General features: G+C 42.2%; 1 protein-coding gene across 1 annotated transcript in view; it reads right to left on the reverse strand.

The window, feature by feature from the left end:
• Nucleotides 1-23,060, reverse strand: part of GPC6 (glypican 6) — a 1,575,810-nt gene that overhangs the window by 146,708 nt on the left and 1,406,042 nt on the right. Inside the window, exon 7 of the mRNA XM_040422335.1 lies at nucleotides 16,024-16,154. Within this exon, the coding sequence (XP_040278269.1) occupies nucleotides 16,024-16,154 (131 nt within the window). The remainder of the gene's footprint in view (nucleotides 1-16,023; nucleotides 16,155-23,060) is intronic.

A 23,060-nucleotide genomic window follows, 5' to 3' on the forward strand; every position in this document is an offset into this window, starting at 1 on the left:
TCCCATGTAGAATTAAGGCAGTTCTGAAGGCAAAAGGGGGTCCAACACCGTATTAGTATGGTGTTCCTAATAATTCTTTAGGTGAGTGTATACTGCTGTCAAATTCAGTTGTTAACCCCTTAAGGACTCAGCCCTATTTCACCTTAAGGACTTGGCCATTTAGGCAAATCTGACCAGTGTCACTTTAAGTGCTGATAACTTTAAAGGGAACCTGTCACCAGTTTTATGGTGTCCTAACTAAGGGCAACATAAATAAGTGACTGATTCTTTTAGCAAAATGCTGGGTCACTTTGTTTAATTGACCCAGTCAATCTGCCAACATCTTGTATTGAAAATCTCCAGCTGATAATGAAGAGTCATGAATATTTATGAGCTCCTGACTCTCCCCGCCTACCTGCTGCTGATTGACAGTTATTTTCCATATGAATCAGCAGCAGGTGGGCAGAGGAGTGGCTATAGCTGTGAATTAAATAAACGCTGGACTCAATGACATCAAGATGGACTCAAATCAGCTCATTAGCATGTGGCATGTGGCATCTTTGTGTGTATATTATGAGGTAACCATCTGTCACACCAGTAAGTGAATATGCTTTTTAGTAGTTAATGATTGTATATAATAAGTTAGATTATAATCAAATATCCACATGACAGGTTCCCTTTAAAACGCTTTGACTTATCCAGGCCATTCGTCACATATTGTACTTCATGACACTGGTAAAATAAACTCAAAAAAATTAATTTTTATTTATAAAAAAATACCAAATTTACCAAAAATTAGTAAAAAATTGCAAATTTCCAAGTTTCAATTTCTCTACTTCAATAATACATAGTAATACCTCCAAAAATAGTTATTACTTTACATTCAACATATGTTTACTTCATGTTTGGATCATTTTGGGAATGATATTTTATTTTTTGCGGATGTTACAAGGCTTAGAAGTTTAGAAGCAAATCTTGAAATTTTTCTGAAATTTTTAAAAACACAATTTTTAGGGACCAGTTCAGGTCTGAAGTCACTTTGCGAGACTTACATAATAGAAACCACCAAAAAATGACCTCATTCTATAAACTACACCCCTCAAGGTATTCAAAACTGATTTTACAAACTTTGTTAACCCTTTAGGTGTTCCACAAGAATTAATGGAAAATTAATGGAAAATTTCACATTTTTGGCAGATTTTCCATTTTAATAATTTTTTTCCAGTTACAAAGCAAGGGTTAACAGCCAAACCAAACTCAATATTTATGGCTCTGATTCTGTAGTTTACAGAAACACCCCATATCTGGTCGTAAACCGCTGTACGGGAACACAGCAGGGCGCAGAAGGAAAGGAATGCCATACGGTTTTTGGAAGGCAGGTTTTGCTGGACTATTTTTTTTGACACCATGTCCCATTTGAAGCCCCCCTGATGCACCCCTAGAGTAGAAACTCCATAAAAGTGATGCCATCTAAGAAACTACACCCCTTAAAGTATTCAAAACTGATTTTACAAACGTCGTTAACCCTTTAGGTGTTCCACAAGAATTAATGGAAAATAGAGATACAATTTCAAAATTTCACTTTTTTGGCAGATTTTCCATTTTAATAATTTTTTTCCAGTTAAAAAAGCAAGGTTAACAGCCAAACCAAACTCAATATTTATGGCCCTGATTCTGTGTTTTACAGAAACACCCCATATGTGGTCGTAAACCGTTGTACGGGCGCACACGGCAGGGCGCAGAAGGAAAGGAATGCCATACGTTTTTTGGAAGGCAGGTTTTGCTGGACTGTTTTTTTTGACACATGTCCCATTTGAAGCCCCCCTGATGCACCCCTAGAGTAGAAACTCCATAAAAGTGACCCCATCTAACAAACTACACCCCTGAAGGTTTTCAAAACTGATTTTACAAACGTCGTTAACCCTTTAGGTGTTCCACAAGAGTTATTGGCAAATGGAGATGAAATTTCAGAATTTCCATGTCCCATTTGAAGCCCCCCTGATGCACCCCTAGAGTAGAAACTCCAAAAAAGTGACCCCATTTTAGAAACTACGGGATAGGATGGCAGTATTGTTGGTACTAGTTTAGGGTACATATGATTTTTGGTTGCTCTATATTACACTTTTTGTGAGGCAAGGTAACAAGAAATCGCTGTTTTGGCACCGTTTTTATTTTTTGTTATTTACAACATTCGTCTGACAGGTTAGATCATGAGATATTTTTATAGACCAGGTTGTCACGGACGCTGCAATATCTAATATGTATACTTTTTTTTAATTTATGTACTGTAAGTCTTACACAATGATTTCATTTTTTAAGCAAAAAAAATCATGTTTTAGTGTTTCCATAGTCTGAGAGCCATAATTTTTTCAGTTTTTGGGCGATTACCTTGGGTAGGGTATGATTTTTGCGGGATGAGATGACGTTTTTTTTTGGCACTATTTTGGGGTGCGTGTGACTTTTTGATTACTTGCTATTACACTTTTTGTGATGTAAGGTGACAAAAAATTGCTTTTTTTACAGTTTGTAAAAAAAAAAAATTATGATATTCACCTAAGGGGTTAGGTAATGTGATAATTTTATAGAGCAAGTTAATACGGACGCTGCGATACCTAATATGTATACTTTCTTTTTATTTATGTACGTTTTACACAATGATTTTATTTTTGAAGCAAAAAAAAACATGTTTTAGTGTTTCCATAGTCTGAGAGCAATAATTTTTTCAGTTTTTGGGCGATTACCTTGGGTAGGGTATTATTTTTGAGGGATGAGATGACGTTTTTTTTGGCACTATTTTGGGGTGCGTGTGACTTTTTGATCGCTTGTTATTACACTTTTTGTGATGTAAGGTGACAAAAAATGGTTTATTTAGCACAGTTTTTATTTTTTATTTTTTACGGTGTTTATCTCAGGGGTTAGGTCATGTGATATTTTTATAGAGCCAGTCGATACGGACGCGGCGATACCTTATATGTATACTTTTTTTTATTTATGTAAGTTTTACACAATACAGCTTTTTTAAAACAAAAAAAGATGTTTTAGTGTCTCCATATTCTGAGCCATAGTTGTTTTATTTTTTGGGTGATTGTCTCAGGTAGGGGCTCATTTTTTGCGGGATGAGGTGATGGTTAGATTGGTACTATTTTGGTGGGCAAACGCCTTTTTGATCGCTTGCTGTTCTACTTTTTGTGATGTAAGGTGACAAAAAAATGGTTTATTTAGCACAGTTTTTTTTTTTTTTTTTTTTACGGTGTTCATCTGAGGGGTTAGGTCATGTGATATGTTTATAGAGCCGGTCGATGGACACGGCGATACCTAATATGTATACTTTTTTTTTTCCTATTTTTTACCAATTTTTTTAAACTTTATTTGGGGAAAATGATATTTTATTTATTTTTACTTGAAACTTTTAATTTTGGGCGGAAGAAACTTTAGTTTTTCAACTTTTTTTTTCACTTTATTTTTTGTCCCACTTTGGGACTTTAACTTTTGGGGGTCTAATCCCCTTTACAATGCATTCCAATACTTCTGTATTAGAATGCATTGGCTGTATGAGTAATACTGTGTGTATTACTCATACAGCTTCCGGCCTGTGAGATCTAGGGGGCTAGATCTCACAGGCTCGTCACCGGAAGGCAGCGCTGATGCCTAAGGAAGGCATCGCGCTGCCTTCCATGCCATCGGGTCCCCCCTACAGCCGCATGGGGACCTGAATGATTTCAGCGGACATCCTGTTCCGATTAACCCCCGCCGCGCCGCAATGTAGTTTTAAAGTTAGGACGTACTGGTAACCTCCTCAGGACCGCCGTACGCAGGATTGCGTCCTGGCGGCGGCCCTGTAATTCCTCCTGGACGCGCCGGCGTGTCCTCTCACGAGGCGCGAGATTTCGGGCAGAGGCGGCCCGCGCATGCGTAGTGCGGGACGGGAATCGTTGCATCAGAAGTTCGTCACCAGCCTGCCAGCCAATGATCGTCGCTGGCAGGTTGGTGACTTTAAAAAAAATCGAATCAGAAGCCATTTAACACCTTATATTTAGGCCCCTTTGTTAGGTAGTTAGCGTCGGTTAGCGCCCAGCCCACCGCACCGCAGTCACTGATTCGCTGATTAGCGTATCGCTAATCAGCATTGGTACTTTTATAGTATCTGTAAGTGATCAGAACTGATCACAGTCAGATCTATAATAGTATTAGTGTCACCTTAGTTCGCCCTCCACCCAAAATGCAGTGTTTGCCCGATCAGGCCTGATCGGTCGCCCACACGTGCGTTCACCCACGCCCGCCCCGCTGCAGTGACAAAAATGTATTCTGCACAATCACTTTACAAGCGCTGCGGCGATAAAAAAATAAATCAGTTTTGATATTTTTTATCAATCGCAGCGGCTTCCGGTACTTCGCTAGCCTCCCATTTGTAAGACAGGCTTGCTTTTTTTCTTGGGTAGTCTCAGGGAATACCCCCTAAATTTAGTTGACCAAATGGCAAATAAGGGGTATTCTTCTGAAGAGGCCTACAGGATTCTGACCCAGTCGGATGAGGAATGGGAACCCTCATCTGACAAATCTAGCGGGTCAGAATACGAACCTCTATAAAGCAGTGGCAGTCTGACCCAAAGTTCAGACGATGAGGTTGAGGTCCCTGATACCACCAGGCGTACCCCCGTGTTGCTAGACCACAGGTTGCGCAGGATCCACTTCAAGGGCAGAAGAGTGGGGCTGGCGCTGTCGGATTACGTGGTGAGGCATACACCAGCAGCGCAGCCCATCCTGGACCTAGTACCAGCACTGCCGTAGAACATGGTGAAGTGGCGAGCACCAGAAGGGCAGTTGAAGCTGGCACGGTGGCACGTGCAGTAGTTTCCCCGTTGCAGCCACCGCACAGACAGGCCCTAGAGTCCTTGAGGTGCTGGCAAACCCTGATTGGCAGCCCCCAACTTCAGCTGCACCAGTAGTTCCCCCTTTCGCCCAGTCTGGCGTTCGGGTTGAGACAACTCAGATCGGATCGGCACTGGGGTTTTTTGAGATGTTCTTGACTGCGGAGCAAGTATGCCACTCAATTTATAGCCGCCAACCCAGGAAGCTTTTATGCCCAGTCTTTCCGGTGGAAACCCGTCCAAGTTTCCGAATTTAAAACTTTTCTGGGCCTTCTCCTCAACATGGGCCTGACAAAAAAGCAGGAATTGCGGTCATATTGGTCCACAAATACATTTTACTGGGCGCCTTGGCTTCAAACAATACATCCCAAGCAAGCATACCCCCGTATGGGGTCAAATTGTATAAGCTCTGTGAAAGGACCACAGGCTATACGCACAAATTTTGAGTCTATGAGGGTAAAGATCAGACCCTGGAGCCGGTCAGTTGCCCTGACTACCTGGGGAGCAGTGGGAAGACAGTCTGGGACTTGGTGTCACACTTATTTGGCAAGGGGTACCATGTTTATGTGGACAATTTTTACACAAGTGTGCCCCTCTTCAGGCATTTGTTTTTAGAACAGTTTGGCTGCTGTGGCACCGCGCGACCTAGTCGTCGAGGCTTCCCCCAACGGCTCGTTACCACCCATCTTGCAAGGGGGGAGAGGGCTGCCTTGTGTAAAAAAAGAACTGCTCGCGGTGAAATGGAGAGACAAGCGTGACGTTTACATGCTCTCCTCACGCAGACACGACAATTGAAATTGAACGAGCAACCCGTGTCATTGAAAAGCCCCTCTCGGTCCACGACTATAATTTGCTCATGGGAGGGGTGGACTTCAATGACCAGATGTTGGCTCCTTATTTACTTTCCCGCAGGACCAGATGCTGGTATAAGAAGGTGTCTGTATATTTAATTCAATTGGCGATGTACAATAGTTTTGTTCTCTACAGTAAGGCTGGGAGAACAAGATCCTTCCTCAAATTTCAGGAAGAGATCATCGAGAACCTCCTGTATCCAGGAGGTTCCGTGGCCCCAACCACCAGTGTAGTGAGCCGTCTACACAAGCGACATTTCCACAGTGTCGTTTCTGGTACCTCAAACCAACCGCCACCCAGAATTTTTTTTTGTGTCTGTAGCAGGAGTGGAATAAGGCGTGACACCCGCTATTTCTGTTCTGACTGCCCTGACCACCCTGCCCTATGCTTAGGGGAGTGTTTCCGGAAGTACCACACACAGGTACACTTAGCATAGGGATTGCGTTACACAGGACAGGCACACAGGGCTCTTAGGGACCTTTCACTCACAGCTGCTGCAAACCTCTCCTTTCACCTGGTACAAAGTGCATAATGTACTTCGCCACATCTCTGGGCGATTTGCGCTTTGCACATTGTCCCATGGGGAAGGAGAGGTTTGTCCTATAAAAGGTAAAAAAATAAAATAATATCACAGGTAAGCAAAAAGGTTAACGTTCCAAAAGTTCAAAAAAGTTTTTCAAAGATAATGTTCTGTTCAAATGTTATAAAAAGTTAATGTTAATAAATTTATTGCGTTGCGGCCTGTTTTTTGTTTTTTTTTACCTTCTAGGTGGACCAACTGATGAACGAGCTACAGCACTGATGTGCATTCGGACAGAAGCATTGCGCTGCTGTCAGATTACACAAAAGTCGGTGTATGCGGCGCTGCAAGACGAGATTTCTCCTCTGCAGTAAAAAAGATACGTTTGCCAAGGCATATGAGCTGAGGGGCGGTGTTCATATGCTTTGGCAAACACTTTGTATAAAAAAAATATATATAAATCCCGGCAATGATTTATTCATCCACATCGATTGATGTGAATGGAGAAATCGGTGCCATTCATTTTTTCTTTCAGCCCAGAGGCTGAACGGAAAAAAATAATCTCATTACCCGTATGCTCAATATAAGGAGAAAAGCAGAAACTCCTAATGCTGGCCATACATGTAATGATTGCGGAGACCCTCAAATGCCAGGGCAGTACAAACACCCCACAAATGACCCCATTTTGGAAAGAAGACACCCCAAGGTATTCGCTGAGGGGCATATTGAGTCCATGAAAGATTTAACTTTTTGTCCCAAGTTAGCGGAAAGGGAGACTTTGTGAGAAAAAACAAAAAAAAATCAATTTCCGCAAACTTGCAAAGAAAAAAATCTATGAACTCGACATGCCCCTCATGGAATACCTTGGGGTGTCTCCTTTCCAAAATGGGGTCACATGTGGGGTATTTATACTGCCCTGGCATTTTAGGGGCCCTAAAGCGTGAGAAGAAGTCTGGAATCCAAATGTCTAAAAATGCCCTCCTAAAAGTAATTTGGGCCCCTTTGCGCACCTAGGCTGCAAAAAAGTGTCACACATGTGGTATCACTGTACTCAAGAGTAGTTGGGCAATGTGTTTTGGGGTGTCTTTTTACATATACCCATGCTGGGTGAGAGAAATATCTCTCTAAAATGACAACTTTGTATAAAAAATGGGAAAAGTTGACATTTAGAGAGATATTTCTCTCACCTAGCATGGGTATATGTAACAATACACCCCAAAACACATTGCCCTACTTCTTCTGAGTACGGCGATACCACATGTGTAACATTTTTTTGCAGCCTAGGTGCCCAAATTCTAAAGAGCACCTTTAGAATTTCACAGGGCATTTTTTAGGCATTTGGATTCCAGACTACTTCTCACGCTTTAGGTCCCCTAAAATGCCAGGGCAGTATAAATACCCCACAAGTGACCCCATTTTGGAAAGAAGACACTCCAAGGTATTTCGTGAGGGGCATGTCGAGTTCATGTAAAATTTTATTTTTTGTCACAAGTTAGTGGAATATGAGACTTTGTAAGAAAAAAATAAAAATAAAAAATCATTTTCCGCTAACTTGTGCCAAAAAAAAAAAAATTCTAGGAACTCGCCATGCCCCTCACGGAATACCTTGGGGTGTCTTCTTTCCAAAATGGGGTCACTTGTGGGGTATTTATACTGCCCTGGCATTTTAGGGGACCTAAAGCGTGAGAAGTAATTTGGAATCCAAATGCGTAAAAAATGCCCTGTGAAATTCTAAAGGTACTCTTTAGAATTTGGGCCCCTTTGCGCACCTAGGCTGCAAAAAAGTGTCACACATGTGGTATCGCCGTACTCAGGAGAAGTAGGGCAATGTGTTTTGGGGGTGTTTTTTCACATATACCAATGCTGGGTGAGAGAAATATCTCTCTAAAATGACAACTTTGTATAAAAAAAATTGGAAAAGTTGACTTTTAGAGAGATATTTCTCTCACCCAGCATAGGTATATGTATAAAGACACCCAAAAACACATTGCCCAACTTCTCCTGAGTACGGCGATACCACATGTGTGACACTTTTTTGCAGCCTAGGTGCCCAAAGGGGCCCAAATTCTAAAGAGCACCTTTAGGATTTCACAGGGCATTTTTTAGGCATTTGGATTCCAGACTACTTCTCACGCTTTAGGTCCCCTAAAATGCCAGGGCAGTATAAATACCCCACAAGTGACCCCATTTTGGAAAGAAGACACCCCAAGGTATTTCGTGATGGGCATAGTGAGTTCATGGAAGCTTTTATTTTTTGTCACAAGTTAGTGGAATATGAGACTTTGTAAGAAAAAGAAATAAATAAAAAAAATCATCATTTTCCGCTAACTTGTGACAAAAAATAAAAACTTCTATGAACTCACTATGCCCATCGGCCAATACCTTAGGGTGTCTACTTTCCGAAATGGGGTCATTTGTGGGGTGTTTTTACTGTCTGGGCATTGTAGACCTCAGGAAACATGACAAGTGCTCAGAAAGTCAGAGCTGCTTCAAAATGCGGAAATTCATATTTTTGTACCATAGTTTGTAAACGCTATAACTTTTGCGCAAACCAATAATACAATCATTGCATTTTTTTTATCAAAGACATGTAGAACAATAAATTTAGAGAAAAATGTATATAGAAATGTAGTTTTATTTGAAAAATGTTACAACTGAAAGTGAAAAATGTCATTTTTTTTGCAAAAAATTCGGTAAATTTCGATTAATAACAAAAAAAGTAAAAATGTCAGCAGCAATAAAATACCACGAAATGAAAGCTCTATTAGTGAGAAGAAAAGGAGGTAAAATTTATTTGGGTGGTAAGTTGTATGACCGAGCAATAAACCGTGAAAGTAGTGTAGTGCAGAATTGTAAAAAGTGGTATGGTCATTAAGGGTGTTTAAGCTAGGGGAGCTGAGGTGGTTAAACAAACACTCGTTTGGGCAGAAAAAATGGCAGCCTTTGATGCAGATGTCATTGTGAGAGACACCCTTTATACATTTGGGTTAGATTCAGAGATTTGAAATACCGCCATTTGGTGCACCAATATTTAATTCAGGCCTACAGTGGTTCAGGCCGTGTGAGATACACCCTTTACATACAGGGGTTTGATTCAGGCATTTGAAATACAGCCATTTTGGGCAAAGAAATCTTTAATTGACGCCTACAGTGGTTCAGGACGTGTGAGATACACCTTTTACATACAGGGGTTTGATTCAGGCATTTTAAAATACAGCCATTTTGGGCAAAGAAATCTTTAATTCAGGCCTACAGTGGGTCAAGCCGTGTGAGATACACCCTGTATATACAGGGCTTATATTCTTTCATTAATAAAACATAATTTTTGGGGCAAAATACACAATATTTCAGGCCTTGCAGCATAAGCACGTTTGAAATTCCTGGGTTATATACTGCTGCCATATTGAGTTATTAAACAAACACCCGTTTGGGCAAAAAAAGTTTATTTGGCAGCCTTTGCTGCATATGTTATTGTAAGATACACCCTTAATACATTTGGGTTAGATTCAGAGATTTGAAATACCGCCATTTGGTGCACCAATATTTAATTCAGGCCTACAGTGGTTCAGGCCTTGTGAGATACACCCTTTACATACAAGGGTTTGATTCAAGCATTTGAAATACAGCCATTTTGGGCAAAGAAATCTTTAATTGAGGCCTACAGTGGTTCAGGCCGTGTGAGATACACTCTTTACATACAGGGTTTTGATTCAGGCATTTGAAATGCACACATTTTGGGGAAAGAAATCTTTAATTGAGGCCTACAGTGGGTCAGGCCGTGTGAGATACACCCTTTACATACAGGAATTTGATTCAGGCATTTGAAATACAGCCATTTTAGGCAAAGAAATCTTTAATTCAGGCCTACAGTGGTTCAGGCCGTGTGAGATACACCCTTTACATACAGGGGTTTGATTCAGGCATTTGATTACAGCCATTTTGGGCAAAGAAATCTTTAATTCAGGCCTACAGTGGTTCAGGCCGTGTGAGATACACCCTTTACATACAGGGGTTTGATTCAGGCATTTGAAATACAGCCATTTTGGGCAAATCAATCTTTAATTTATGCCTACAGTGGGTCAGGCCGTGTGAGATACACGCTTTACATACAGTGGTTTGATTCAGGCATTTGAAATACAGCCATTTTGGGCAAAGAAATCTTTAATTGAGGCCTACAGTGGGTCAGGCCGTGTGAGATACACCCTTCACATACAGGGGTTTGATTCAGGCATTTGAAATACAGCCATTTTGGGCAAAGAAATCTTTAATTCAGGCCTACAGTGGTTCAGGTCGTGTGAGATACACCCTTTACATACAGCTGTTTGAATCAGGCATTTGAAATACAGCCATTTTGGGCAAAGCAATCTTTAATTCAGGCCTAGTCTGGTTCAGGCCGTCTGAGATACACCATTTACATACTGTCGTTCTATTCTACTATTAATTAAACACCCATTCAGGGCAAGATCCTAAATTCGAGAAATATGAGGAGAGCGTCAAATAAGGGACGTGGCCCAGGTCGTGGTGCTGCTGGTGGAGCTCCTATTGCAGGGAGAGGACGTGGTCGATCTGTGCCAGCTACACGCACAAGTGAAACCCCTTCCTCAGGTGCGAGTAGGCGACAGAACCTGCAGTGGTATTTGGTCGGGTCTAATGCGACTCTACGAATGGTGAGGCCTGAACAAGTACAGGCGATAGTAGATTGGGTTGCTGACAGTGGATCCAGTTCCTTCACATTGTCTCCCACCCGGTCTCCTGCTGAAAGACCACAGTTGGCACCTGCAGCCGATGTCCATCAGTCTTTCACCTCACCCCCTTGCAAATCAGCCAAGCAGTCTGAGCCCTAAGTCATGCAGCAGTCTCTTCTGCTTTTTGATGACTCTGTTAGCAGGGTTTCCCAGGGCCATCCACCTAGCCCTGCCCCAGAAGTGGAAGAGATTGAGTGCACCGATGCCCAACCACTTATTTTTCAAGATGATCATGTCTCGGATGATGACAAAACACAGGAGCCAACTGCTGGGGCTTTCGAAAGTGTGCAGACTGACAAGAAAGGCAGGTGTGAAGACTGGTGGAAGATAATGTCGAGGACGATGAGGTCCTCGACCCCACATGGAATCAAGGTCATGCGAGTGACCTATGTAGTTCGGAGGAAGAGGCGGTGGTCGCACAGAGCCACCAGCACAGCAGAAGAGGGAGCAGGGTACAAAAGCGGAGCGTCCGTCCTCTAGACAGTACGCCTGCTACTGCCCACCACAGCAAGAAACCGAGCACACCAAAGCCAGCTCCAAGGAGTTCCCTGGCGTGGCAGTTCTTCAGACAATGTGCTGACGACAAGACACGAGTGGTTTGCACGCTGTGCAATCAGAACCTGAAGCGAGGCATAAACGTTCTCAACCTGAGCACAACCTGCATGACCAGGCATTTAAGCATGAGCTGCAGTGGAGTAGACACCTCAAAAACCAAGAAAGGTCTCTGGCTCCTCCTGCTTCCTCTTGTGCTGCAGTCTCGGCCTCTTCATCCACCTCTGGAGTGACAGTGCCACTTGCCACCCCGCAAACAGAGGATCTGCCAGCAACACGAACACCTGGGTCACCAAGCATCTCCACAATGTCCCACGGAAGCATTCAGCTCTCCATCTCCCAAACGCTGGAGAGGAAGAGGAAGTACCCCCCTACCCACCCGCGATCCCTAGCCCTGAATGCCAGCATTTCTAAATTACTTGCCTTTGAAATGCTGTCATTCCGTCTGGTGGAGATGGATAGTTTTAAAGGCCTTATGGTGGTGGCTGTCCCACAGTACGTCGTGCCCAGCCGCCACTACTTTTCCAGCCGAGCCATCCCTTCACTGCACAACCAAGTAGGGGACAAAATCAGGTGTGCACTGCGCAACGCCATCTGTGGCAAGGTGCACCTGACTAGGGATACGTGGACCAGTAAGCACGGTCAGGGACGTTATATCTCCATAACAGCACACTGGGTAAATGCAGTTGCCGCTGGGCCTGAGGCGGATAGTAGTTTGGCGCATGTTCTTCCACCACCGAGGATTGCAGGGCGCTTAAGTTTGCCTCCTGTTGCTTCCTCCTCCTACTCTGCTTCCTCATCCTCTACCAGCTTCTCATTCGGTCAGCGTAACACCTTAGTGCACCAACTTCAGCACAGCCAGGGGTAAACGACAGCAGGCAGTTTTAAAACTTACCTGTTTGGGGGACAAACCCCACACCGCGCAGGAGCTGTGGACGGGCCTTGAACAACAGACCGATGAGTGGTTTGTGCCAGTCAGTCTCAAGCCCAGCCTAGTGGTGTGCGATAATGGGCGAAATCTCGTAGCAGCTCTGGGACTAGCCTGTTTGACACACATCCCTTGCCTGGCGCATGTGCTGAATTTTGTTATGCAGAGATTCCTTAAAAATTACCCCGATATGTCAGAGCTGCTGCATAAAGTGCGGGCTGTCTGTGCACGCTTTCTGCGTTCTCACCCTGCTGCTGCTCGCCTGTCAGCGCTGCAGCGTAACTTCGGCCTTCCCGCTCACCGCCTCATATGCGACGTGCCCACAAGGTGGAACTCCACCTTGCACATGCTGGCCAGACTGTGCGAGCAGCAGCAGGCGATAGTGGAGTTTCAGCTGCAGCACGCACGGGTGAGTCGCTCGTCGAAACAGCACCACTTCACCACCAATGACTGGGCCTCCATGTGAGACCTGTGTTCCTTGTTGCGCTGTTTCGAGTACTCCACCAACATGGCCAGTGCCGATAACGCCGTTCTCAGCGTTACTATCCCACTTCTATGCCTCCTTGAAAAAACGCTCCTGGCGATGATGGAAGAGGATGTGGCACAGGAGGAGGAGGGATCATTTCGTAGGGTTTCCGGCCAGTCATTCCCAAGTGGCTCCGAGGGTGGGTTCCTGCACCCACAAACCCAAGGTACACAATTGTCCAGCCAGGGCACAGTTCTGGAGGATGGTGAGGTGGAGGATGAGGAGGAGGAGATGGAGGAGGAGGAACCATGTTCACAGCAGGGTGGCACCCAGACCAGCTCATGGCCATCACTGGTGCGTGGATGGGGGGAAAACAGAGGATACAGACGATACACCTCCCACAGAGGACAGCTTTTTGTTGCCTCTGGGCAGCCTGGCACACATGAGCGATTACATGCTGCAGTGTCTCCGCAACGACCGCCGAGTTGCCCACATTCTAACTTGTGCTGATTACTGGGTGGCCATGCTGCTGGATCCCCGTTACAAGGACAACGTACAGTCCTTTATTCCGTCACTGCAGCGTGATCGAAAGATGCGTGAGTACAAGCGCACGCTGTTAGACGCGCTGCTGGTGGCATTCCCACCTGACAGCGGGGGCACCGTGGAAGCACAAGGCGAAGGCAGAGGACAAGGAAAAGGTCACCAACGCAGCTGGGGCACCGCCAGCACCGCAGAAGGCAGGGTTAGCATGGCCAAAATGTGGAAAAGCTTTGTCAGCACACCACAACAACCAGCACCACCAGCTGATATGGAACGTCTTAGCAGGAGGCAGCATTTCACCAACATGGTGGAGCAGTATGTGTGCACACACCTACACGTACTGAATGACGGGTCTGCCCCCTTCAACTTCTGGGTCTCCAAATTGGGCACATGGCCTGAGCTTGCCCTTTACGCCTTGGAGGTGATGACCTGCTCTGCAGCCAGTGTATTATCTGAACGTGTGTTTAGCACGGCAGGGGGCGTCATCACAGAAAAGCGCAGCCGCCTGTCCACAGCCAATGTGGACAAGCTCACGCTCATTAAAATGAACCAGACATGGATCCCTCAGGACTTGTCCGTACCTTGTGCAGAATTGACATGTATACCGGCACTAACCAGCCATTGTTATACTGCAACGCAATTGCTCATTCTTGTATTTTGGAAATTTCACACTCTTTTAGAGTGTACCCTAATTAAAAAAAAATAATTAAAACCAAAAACCTGTGTTGGCTACCTCGTCCTCCTCCACCGCCGCTTCCACTAACACTGCTACGTCCACCGCCTCCTCAAACTCCTACTCCATATGGAACTCCACCTCATTAATCAAATTTTTTATTTTTTATTTGTACGTATTTTATTTTATATCATTTCACTACTTTGTCAGTTACATTTTCTGGTGAAATTCAGCAATATTTGGGTGTATAGAGCCACTGCTATACTAAGTAGAAAGGTTTACAAAAAAAAAAAAATTGTCATTTACATTTTCGGGCGAAATTCACCAATTTTTGGGTGTATAGTACCACTGCTATACCTAGTAGACAGGTTAAACAATAAAAAAAATTGTCTGTTACATTTTATGGTGAAATTCACCAATTTTTGGGTGTACCACTACTATACCTAGTAGGCCGGTTAAAAAAAATAAAAAATTGTCAGTTACATTTTCATTTTAAATTCAACAATTTTTGGGTGTGAAGTATCACTGCTATACCTAGTAGACCGGTAAAAAAAAAAAAATGGCAGTTACATTTTCTGGTGAAATTCAACAGATTGGTCTATCACATAAAATCCTATCAGACTGGTATAAAAAAAAAAAAACATTTGTCAGTTACATTTTAGGGTCAAATTCACCAATTTGTGGGTGTAATATACAGCTTAATACATTTCAATAATTTTTATTTTTAATTTTCTGGTGACAATAAACAATTGTTTTCTGTCATAGACCCCTGCTCTACCAAGTAGACAGGTTAATAAATTTCTGTAATTTTTCTGTTACATTCTTGGGTTGACATTATACAATTTTAGACGTGAATAAACCCCTGCTCTGCATAGGTGACAGGGAATAAAATTTCTGAAATGCTTCTTTAATTGATGCACGCCACCTCCTTTGATTCAATGTGTAAACTTAAACAGGTTGTACCACATTTTCACTTCAATAATTTGTCCCACATTTCTGCTATACTCTTTTGGCCAACATTTGCGCCTCAATAGGTTTTCCCTATTTTATGTTATTTTAAGTCATTTCCCTATCCACATTTGTTTGCAGAGCACTTGCCATGCTCTTAACCACATTTTAACGACATTTGCAGCCCTCTAGCCCTTTCCATGACATTTTTACAGCCATTTTAGTGCTCAAAAGTTCGGGTCCCCATTTACTTCAATGAGGTTCGGGTTCGGGGTCAAGTTCGGGTCAAGTTCGGGTCCCGAACTCGAACTTTTTTCCGAAGTTCGGCCGAACCCGTCGAACCCGAACATCCAGGTGTCCGCTCAACTCTACACACCACACTTTCCAGATTTGTATTTATTAAACATTTTTAAAATCATGTATCATTTCCTTTTTACTTTGCACATTCTTACTACTTTGTATTGGTCTATCACATAAAATCCAAATTAAAATACATTTAAATTTGTGGGTATAACATAAAACAATGTGGATAAGTTCAAGGGGTATGAGTACTTTTTCAAGGCACTGTATAATCTGCTACATCTTTACCTTCAATACTACCTCCCCTATGTGACAAGATTCATACCACTGTTGATCTAAAATTCAGCTTGCATAATTTCTACCTTTTGCTTGTATCCTTAAGATCTCTCTAAAATGCAACCTTCAATGTGCAGGACTGTATGTTGTCAACATTAGATTTTATTTGTAACTGAATTTTTCCCCCTTTTTGCACTTCATTATACAGAAGATGATTACACTATATGATGAATAATTGTTTGAGTAACTTAAAATGCCTAACAACTTTCTTATGAATAATATCTTCCTGTCACACCACTCCTAGAAAGTTTATGACCTGATAAGTCATAATGGGCATTGATTTATCACATTAATTAGGATGAGTGATGTTGGTTACCTTCCCTGACACTTGCACACTGTTCTCTTGCAGGTTCACAATGGCTTCAGAAATTTTCATGTCGATAGGATCCATAAGTGACTCAATATTGAATGGCCCCTCCAACCTGTCAGCAACTAGAAGCATAGCATCTGTCAAAACAGAAAAAAAAAACAAGTAAAATAAAGGTCAGCAAACTCTATACGCCAACACTAAAAGGTCACATTACACATAGAGCTCATTTCCAAGCCATGAATTAATTGCTTCTTGGTCTTGACAATGAATAGACGTGTACACAATATTGCAAACACACCTGACTCATCATCATAGGCTATCCATAGAAAGCTGGATTCTTCTTATGATTCAAATGTTGAATACTTTAAAGCAAATGTTTTTCAACTTTCAGGGCAACTTGACTTTTTCTAAGCCAAGAAAATATTTTACCCAGGCTGGGACTATATACATTTGCATATTGTCTGCACATGGAATGAAGAGACCAGAGTAGTCTGGCAAGCTTGTATTTTTCTCATATTCATTTCAGTTAGCAATTTAAAAGGTATAAATCATAAGGAATCACATTTTTTTTTTTATCTTCTACTTACTAGCTCACATGGTTTATATATCATGAAAAGAAAACCACCAACATAACAGAGCTGAAGCTATTTAGTACGGAGGATTGGGCTAAAATTCCTCTAAGTTGACGTGCAGGAATAATCATCAATTACTTGAAATGTTCAATTGCAATTATTGCTGCCCAAGGAGGTCACCCTAGAAGGTTCACATACTTTTGCCACTCACAGATATTGGATCATTTCCCACTATAAATACACTGATGAGCAAAAGGGTAACAATGTTTTGAACTTTTTACTTTCAGGCTCCATATCCCCCCCATCCACTACAGCTTTGAAAGTGAGAGTACCATCATTTCATAGACAATTATCTCATATATAAATTGGACTTGCAGCCATTTAGCATATGATTAGTTATGCAGATTCTTGTCATGTAACTGCACTGTTACGGTTTTGCTCCTAAAATTCTAAAGTTTCATTTAATTATTTTGTTCAATGAATCCACCATTGGCCTTCAACACTGCCTGAATCCTTCTGGGCATCCTATTGATCAGATTCAAGCATGTCTCAACCAAAATCTGTTCCCAGGTCTCTTCTACACGTTCCCAATGTTGATGCATACTGGTCGACTCACTTGGGTATGAATACAGCTTTTTATTCAGTTACATGACAAGAATCTGCATAACTAATCATATGCTAAATAGTTGTAAGTCCAATTTATGTATGAGATAGCCAAGAGGGTTGTCTATAAAATGATGGAAGTCTGACGTTCAAAGCTCTAGTGGATAGTGAGATATGGAGCCTGAAATTCAAAAGTTTAAACCATTATTACCCTTTTGCTCATCAGTGGAAATGACCAAGTCTAATATTTTTGACAAATTTGTTTGATTTGGTTATACAGTATTTATCTACTTTTATGTAAATCTAATGTATCAGACATGTATGCATACATATGTATTGTCCCAGGTGGAAAAACTATTTAGTTGGCTTATAAAAAAAGTCAGCAAGTTGCCCTGAAAGCCATTGGTAGTCTTCAACATTTTAATTAGAAGAATCCAAATCTGCATAGATAGCCTATATTAGCCTGATTGCTTTTCTCTTTGTGTGAGAAATTCTAAATAAAATATTATTTTGTTGATATCCATTATTATTAATATTATTATATATTTTATTATTAATATTATTATATATTTTGTACAGGTTGCCGTGATTTTTACAATAGTTTACCCTGGAGAAAAGCCCATGTTGTTTAAATTTAGTCTAGAAAGTTCTGCACACCTATTTTTAAATATATGTTTTTTCATGATTCAATAATGTATTCAAATGTAATAAAAGTTGTAATATATCTTGTAAAAGAAAAAATATATACTTATCGGATTTGTCTACCCATATACCTAGCTATTACACTGTAGCTGTTCAGAAACACTGCACTCACTAAAAATCCAGGACAAATATGAAGTTTAAAATTTGTGAAAGCTTTTCACTGAAAGATCATATTACATAGAGCACACTTGAAGGAATACTGAGAGAGGTGGAGGAAGCTTCCTGAAGGAAGAAAACTGTCCCTCCAGTGCTACCTGTTAACCTGCATTGACACAACAGTTAAAAACAGCCATCTTTAGAACCAAAGTCTATAAGGCTATTAAAGTGTCAACTTCATTAAACCAGATATACTGGCTGGTAGGGTATTATGAACAGTTGCAGAGATATGTGTTTTTATTCATATGCAAATTAGAAGTTAGGCGGGACTGAACTCTTTGAGCACTGTTTTGTAACAGCCCCTCCCCTCCTTGATTGACAAAGCTAGACAGCAGGCTGAGGGCAGAGCTGTGTGGTAGCAATATCATATCACTATGTACTATAGCTTCACCACACTGAGATCTGCTCAGAAAACAAATCTAAATATTGCTACTTTGTTCACAGGCAGAATATATGATCATACAGATGCCAGTAAGGGCTCTTTCACACTTGCGTTGTCCGGATCCGGCATGTACTCCACTTGCCGGAATTACACTCCGGATCCGGAAAAACGCAAGTGTACTGAAAGCATTTGAAGACGGAACCGTCTTCAAAATGCTTTCAGTGTTACTATGGCACTCAGGACGCTATTAAAGTCCTGGTTGCCATAGTAGGAGCGGGGAGCGGGGGAGCGGTATACTTACAGTCCGTGTGGCTCCCGGGCGCTCCAGAATGACGTCAGAGTGCCCCATGCGCATGGATGACGTGTCCAATGCGATCACATGATCCATGCGCTTGGGGCGCCCTGACGTCACTCTGGAGCGCCTGGGGAGCCGCACGGACGGTAAGTATACTGCTCCCCTGCTCCCCGCTACACTTTACCATGGCTGCCAGGACTTTAGCGTCCCGGCAGCCATGGTAACCATTCAGAAAAAGCTAAATGTCGGCTCCGGCAATGCGCCGAAACGACGTTTAGCTTAAGGCCGGATCCGGATCAATGCCTTTCAATGGGCATTAATTCCGGATCCGGCATTGCGGCAAGTGTTCCGGATTTTTGGCTGGAGCAAAAAGCGCAGCATGCTGCGGTATTTTCTCCGGCCAAAAAAGTTCCGTTCCGGAACTGAAGACATCCTGATGCATCCTGAACGGATTTCACTCCATTCAGAATGCATGGGGATAATCCTGATCAGGATTCTTCCGGCATAGAGCCCCGACGACGGAACTCTATGCCGGAACACAAGAACGCAGGTGTGAAAGGGCCCTAATACATGTCAGTTTATAAGCATAAAAAACATGTTTCTCTATGTGGTAATGTTACAGCTTAGTGGTTAAGTGGTTGGTTTTGAATGTAAACATCCCAGGTTTGAATCTTGGGAGAAACTTCAAAGTTTTTTTCTTCAGATATTTTCTATCACATTTATCCCATAAGAAAAGTCTATGTCCTTATCATATTGAGAATAATGTTTTTAGAATGCTAATAAATATTACTGGTTTATTTATAATCATATATTGTGTCTGAGAATAAACCAGTAATAGGTTTTAGCAAAAAACACTATCAATATAGTAAGGCCTTTTTTATTAGTATTATATGGTTACATATTATTTATTATAGTATACCCATTTAATATAGTTTTAAATAAAAGCTAATTGGAGTGAGGTGTCAGCCAACTGGAGTCCAATCAATGAGATAAGATTAGAGGCATTGGTTACAGCTGTCCTGCCCTATAAAAACACACACACACACACACACACACCAGTTCTGGGTTTGCTTTTCACAAGAAGCATTGTCTGATGTGAATGATGCCTCGCACAAAAGAGCTCTCAGAAGACCTACGATTAAGAATTGTTGACTTGCATAAAGCTGAAAAGGGTTATAAAAGAATCTCCAAAATGCTGTTTATCAGTCCACAGTAAGACAAATTGTCTATAAATGGAGAAAGTTTAGCACTGCTGCAACTCTCCCTAGGAGTGGCCGTCCTGTAAAGATAACTTGAAGAGCACAGCGCAAACTGCTTAATGAGGTGAAGAAGAATACTAGAGTGTCCACTAAAGACTTACAAAAGTCTCTGGCATATGCTAACATCCCTGTTAGCGAATCTACGATACGTAAAACACTAACCAAGAATGGATTTCATGGGAGGATACCACACAGGAAGCCACTGCTGTCCAAAAAAAACATTGCTGCACGTTTACAGTTTGCACAAGAGCACCTGGATGTCCCACAGCAGTACTGGTAAAATATTCTGTGGACAGATGAAACCAAAGTTGAGTTGTTTGGAAGAAACACACAACACTATGTGTGGAGAAAAAGAGGCACAGCACACCAAAACCTTCATCCCAACATCAAAACCTCATCCCAACTGTGAAGTATCAACAACAGAATGGCCTAAACAGAAGAAAATACGACTTCTGGAGTGGCCCTGTCAGAGTCCTGACCTCAACCCGATTGAGATGCTGTGGCATGACCTCAAGATAGCGATTCACACCAGACATCCCAAGAATATTGCTGAACTGAAACAGTTCTGTAAAGAGGAATGGTCAAGAATTACTCCTGACCGTTGTGCACGTCTGATCTGCAACTACAGGAAACGCTTGGTTGAAGTTATTGCTGCCAAAGGAGGTTCAACCAGTTATTAAATCCAAGGGTTCACCTACTTTTTCCACCTGCACTGTGAATGTTTACATGGTGTGTTCAATAAAAACATGGTAACATTTAATTCTTTGTGTGTTATTAGTTTAAGCAGACTGTGATTGTCTATTGTTGAGACTTAGATGAAGATCAGATCACATTTTATGACCAATTTGTGCAGAAATCCATATCATTCCAAAGGGTTAACATACTTTTTCTTGCAACTGAATATTAGCTTTCTGAGCAGATCTCAGCATGGTGAAGCTATACTACATAGTGCTCCAACTTCTCATTTGCATATCAATAAAAACAGAGATATCTCTGCAGCTGTGTATCATACAGATATAGTTTTAATCAGCATGATGAGCCTTACCATGTAGTATGTCAAGTTTAATAGGGTTGATCCATTTTTTTTAACTGCTAGTGCATAGTGTTCTTCTGAAAAAATAGGACATGTCTTATTTCTAACTAAGGGAGGGGTAGTGTTCTGTGTGTGTGTTTTTAGACAGGGCTGAGCAGTAGTTTCAAATATACAAGCTGAGGATAGATAGAGGGACAGAGTGTATGCAATCTGGGGGCATGTGAGAGTGTAAGGAGAGATCTCCATGTATGTGGCCAAACATACTGCCACATTGCATTTACATCAAACGATGTGAGCAGTGAACATTGCTAAGCAGCGCTGGGCAGATTGATAATTGACAGTGTGGCTGAAGGATAGCTACACTGTCTAAAGCCCATGGCTATTTACTGAGCACGTGTATAATAACCAATACAAACTTTAGTGTCATACACTGGCGCCAAATATTAGCGATTTACACAAGGGGCTCCCTATAATTTCTACCCCATCCCCAGTGTATAGTACCTTGGTGTGGGTGTAAGTAGAAAGGAGATATCTCTGTGTTGTTCCAAAATTACTGCAACATTGCATCTACATATGTAAGGAATGTAAGCAGAGAGGATATATGTACATGCGCTGTGGACACTGACATAGGTGATGTGGCTGAAGTCAAACTATGTTGCCCAATAAATTGTTGGTCAGCTACTTAGTGTGTATGCAGCAATTATTACAGTATTAAGTGCTATATAAAGATGTGCAATATCAGTAAGCTAGCACCAGGGGCTCCTTAATGTTCTCTCTTCCACCACCAGTAGACACTGTGTGTATCAATAAATGGACGTGAGTCTGTCCATATAATACACTGTGGGTGTAAAATATACATATATATACAATTGTGACATGTGAGAAGCAATAAATACTCAACACAGGGTAGTATTAACCTGTTCCGGAGATAGGGCGTACCAGTACGCCCTGATTTCCCGATCCTTAAGGACACAGGGCATACCGGTACGTCCTATGTATTTCTGATCACCGCCGCTCGGGCAATGCTTTTCACAAGAAGCATTGCCTGATGTGAATGATGCCTTGCACAAAAGAGCTGTCAGAAGACCTACGATTAAGAATTGTTGACTTGCATAAAGCTGGAAAGGGTTATAAAAGTATCTCCAAAAGCCTTACTGTTCATCAGTCCACGGTAAGATAAATTGCCTATAAATGGAGAAAGTTCAGCACTGCTGCTACTCTCCCTAGGAGTGGCCATCCTGTAAATATGACTGCAAGAGCACAGCCCAGACTGCTCAATGAGGTGAAGAAGAATCCTAGAGTGTCAGCTAAAGACTTACAAAAGTCTCTAGCACATGCTAACATCCCTGTTAGCGAATCTACGATACGTAAAACACTAAGCAAGAATGGATTTCATGGGAGGATACCACAGAGGAAGCCACTGCTGTCCAAAAACATTGCTGCACGTTTACAGTTTGCACAAGAGCACCTGGATGTTCCACAGCAGTACTGGCAAAATATTCTGTGGACAGATGAAACCAAAGTTGAGTTGCTTGGAAGAAACACACAACACTATGTGTGGAGAAAAAGAGGCACAGCACACCAACATCAAAACCTTATCCCAACTGTGAAGTATGGTGGAGGGGGCATCATGGTTTGGGGCTGCTTTACTGCGTCAGGGCCTGGACGGATTGCTATCATCGAAGGAAAAATGAATTTCCAAGTTTATCAAGACATTTTGCAGGAGAACTTAAAGAGGACCTTTCACCGATTATTACACTATGAACTAACTATACAGACATGGAGACCGGGCATCTCACTGCACTTACTATTATCCCCGGGCGCCGCTCCGTTCTCCTGCTATGCCCTCCGGTATCTCCATTCACTAAGTTATGGTAGGCGGAGTCTGCCCTTGTACTGCTGTAGCGCTGGCCAATCGCATTGCAGAGCTCACAGCCTGGGAGAAAATAACCTCCCAGGCTGTGAGCTCTGCGCTGCGATTGGCCAGCGCTAGAGCAGAACAAGGGCAGACTCCGCCTACCATAACTTAGTGACTGGAATC

The sequence above is a fragment of the Bufo bufo genome, chromosome 3 (assembly GCF_905171765.1).
Source record: "Bufo bufo chromosome 3, aBufBuf1.1, whole genome shotgun sequence".
In the NCBI taxonomy this organism is placed as follows: domain Eukaryota; kingdom Metazoa; phylum Chordata; class Amphibia; order Anura; family Bufonidae; genus Bufo; species Bufo bufo.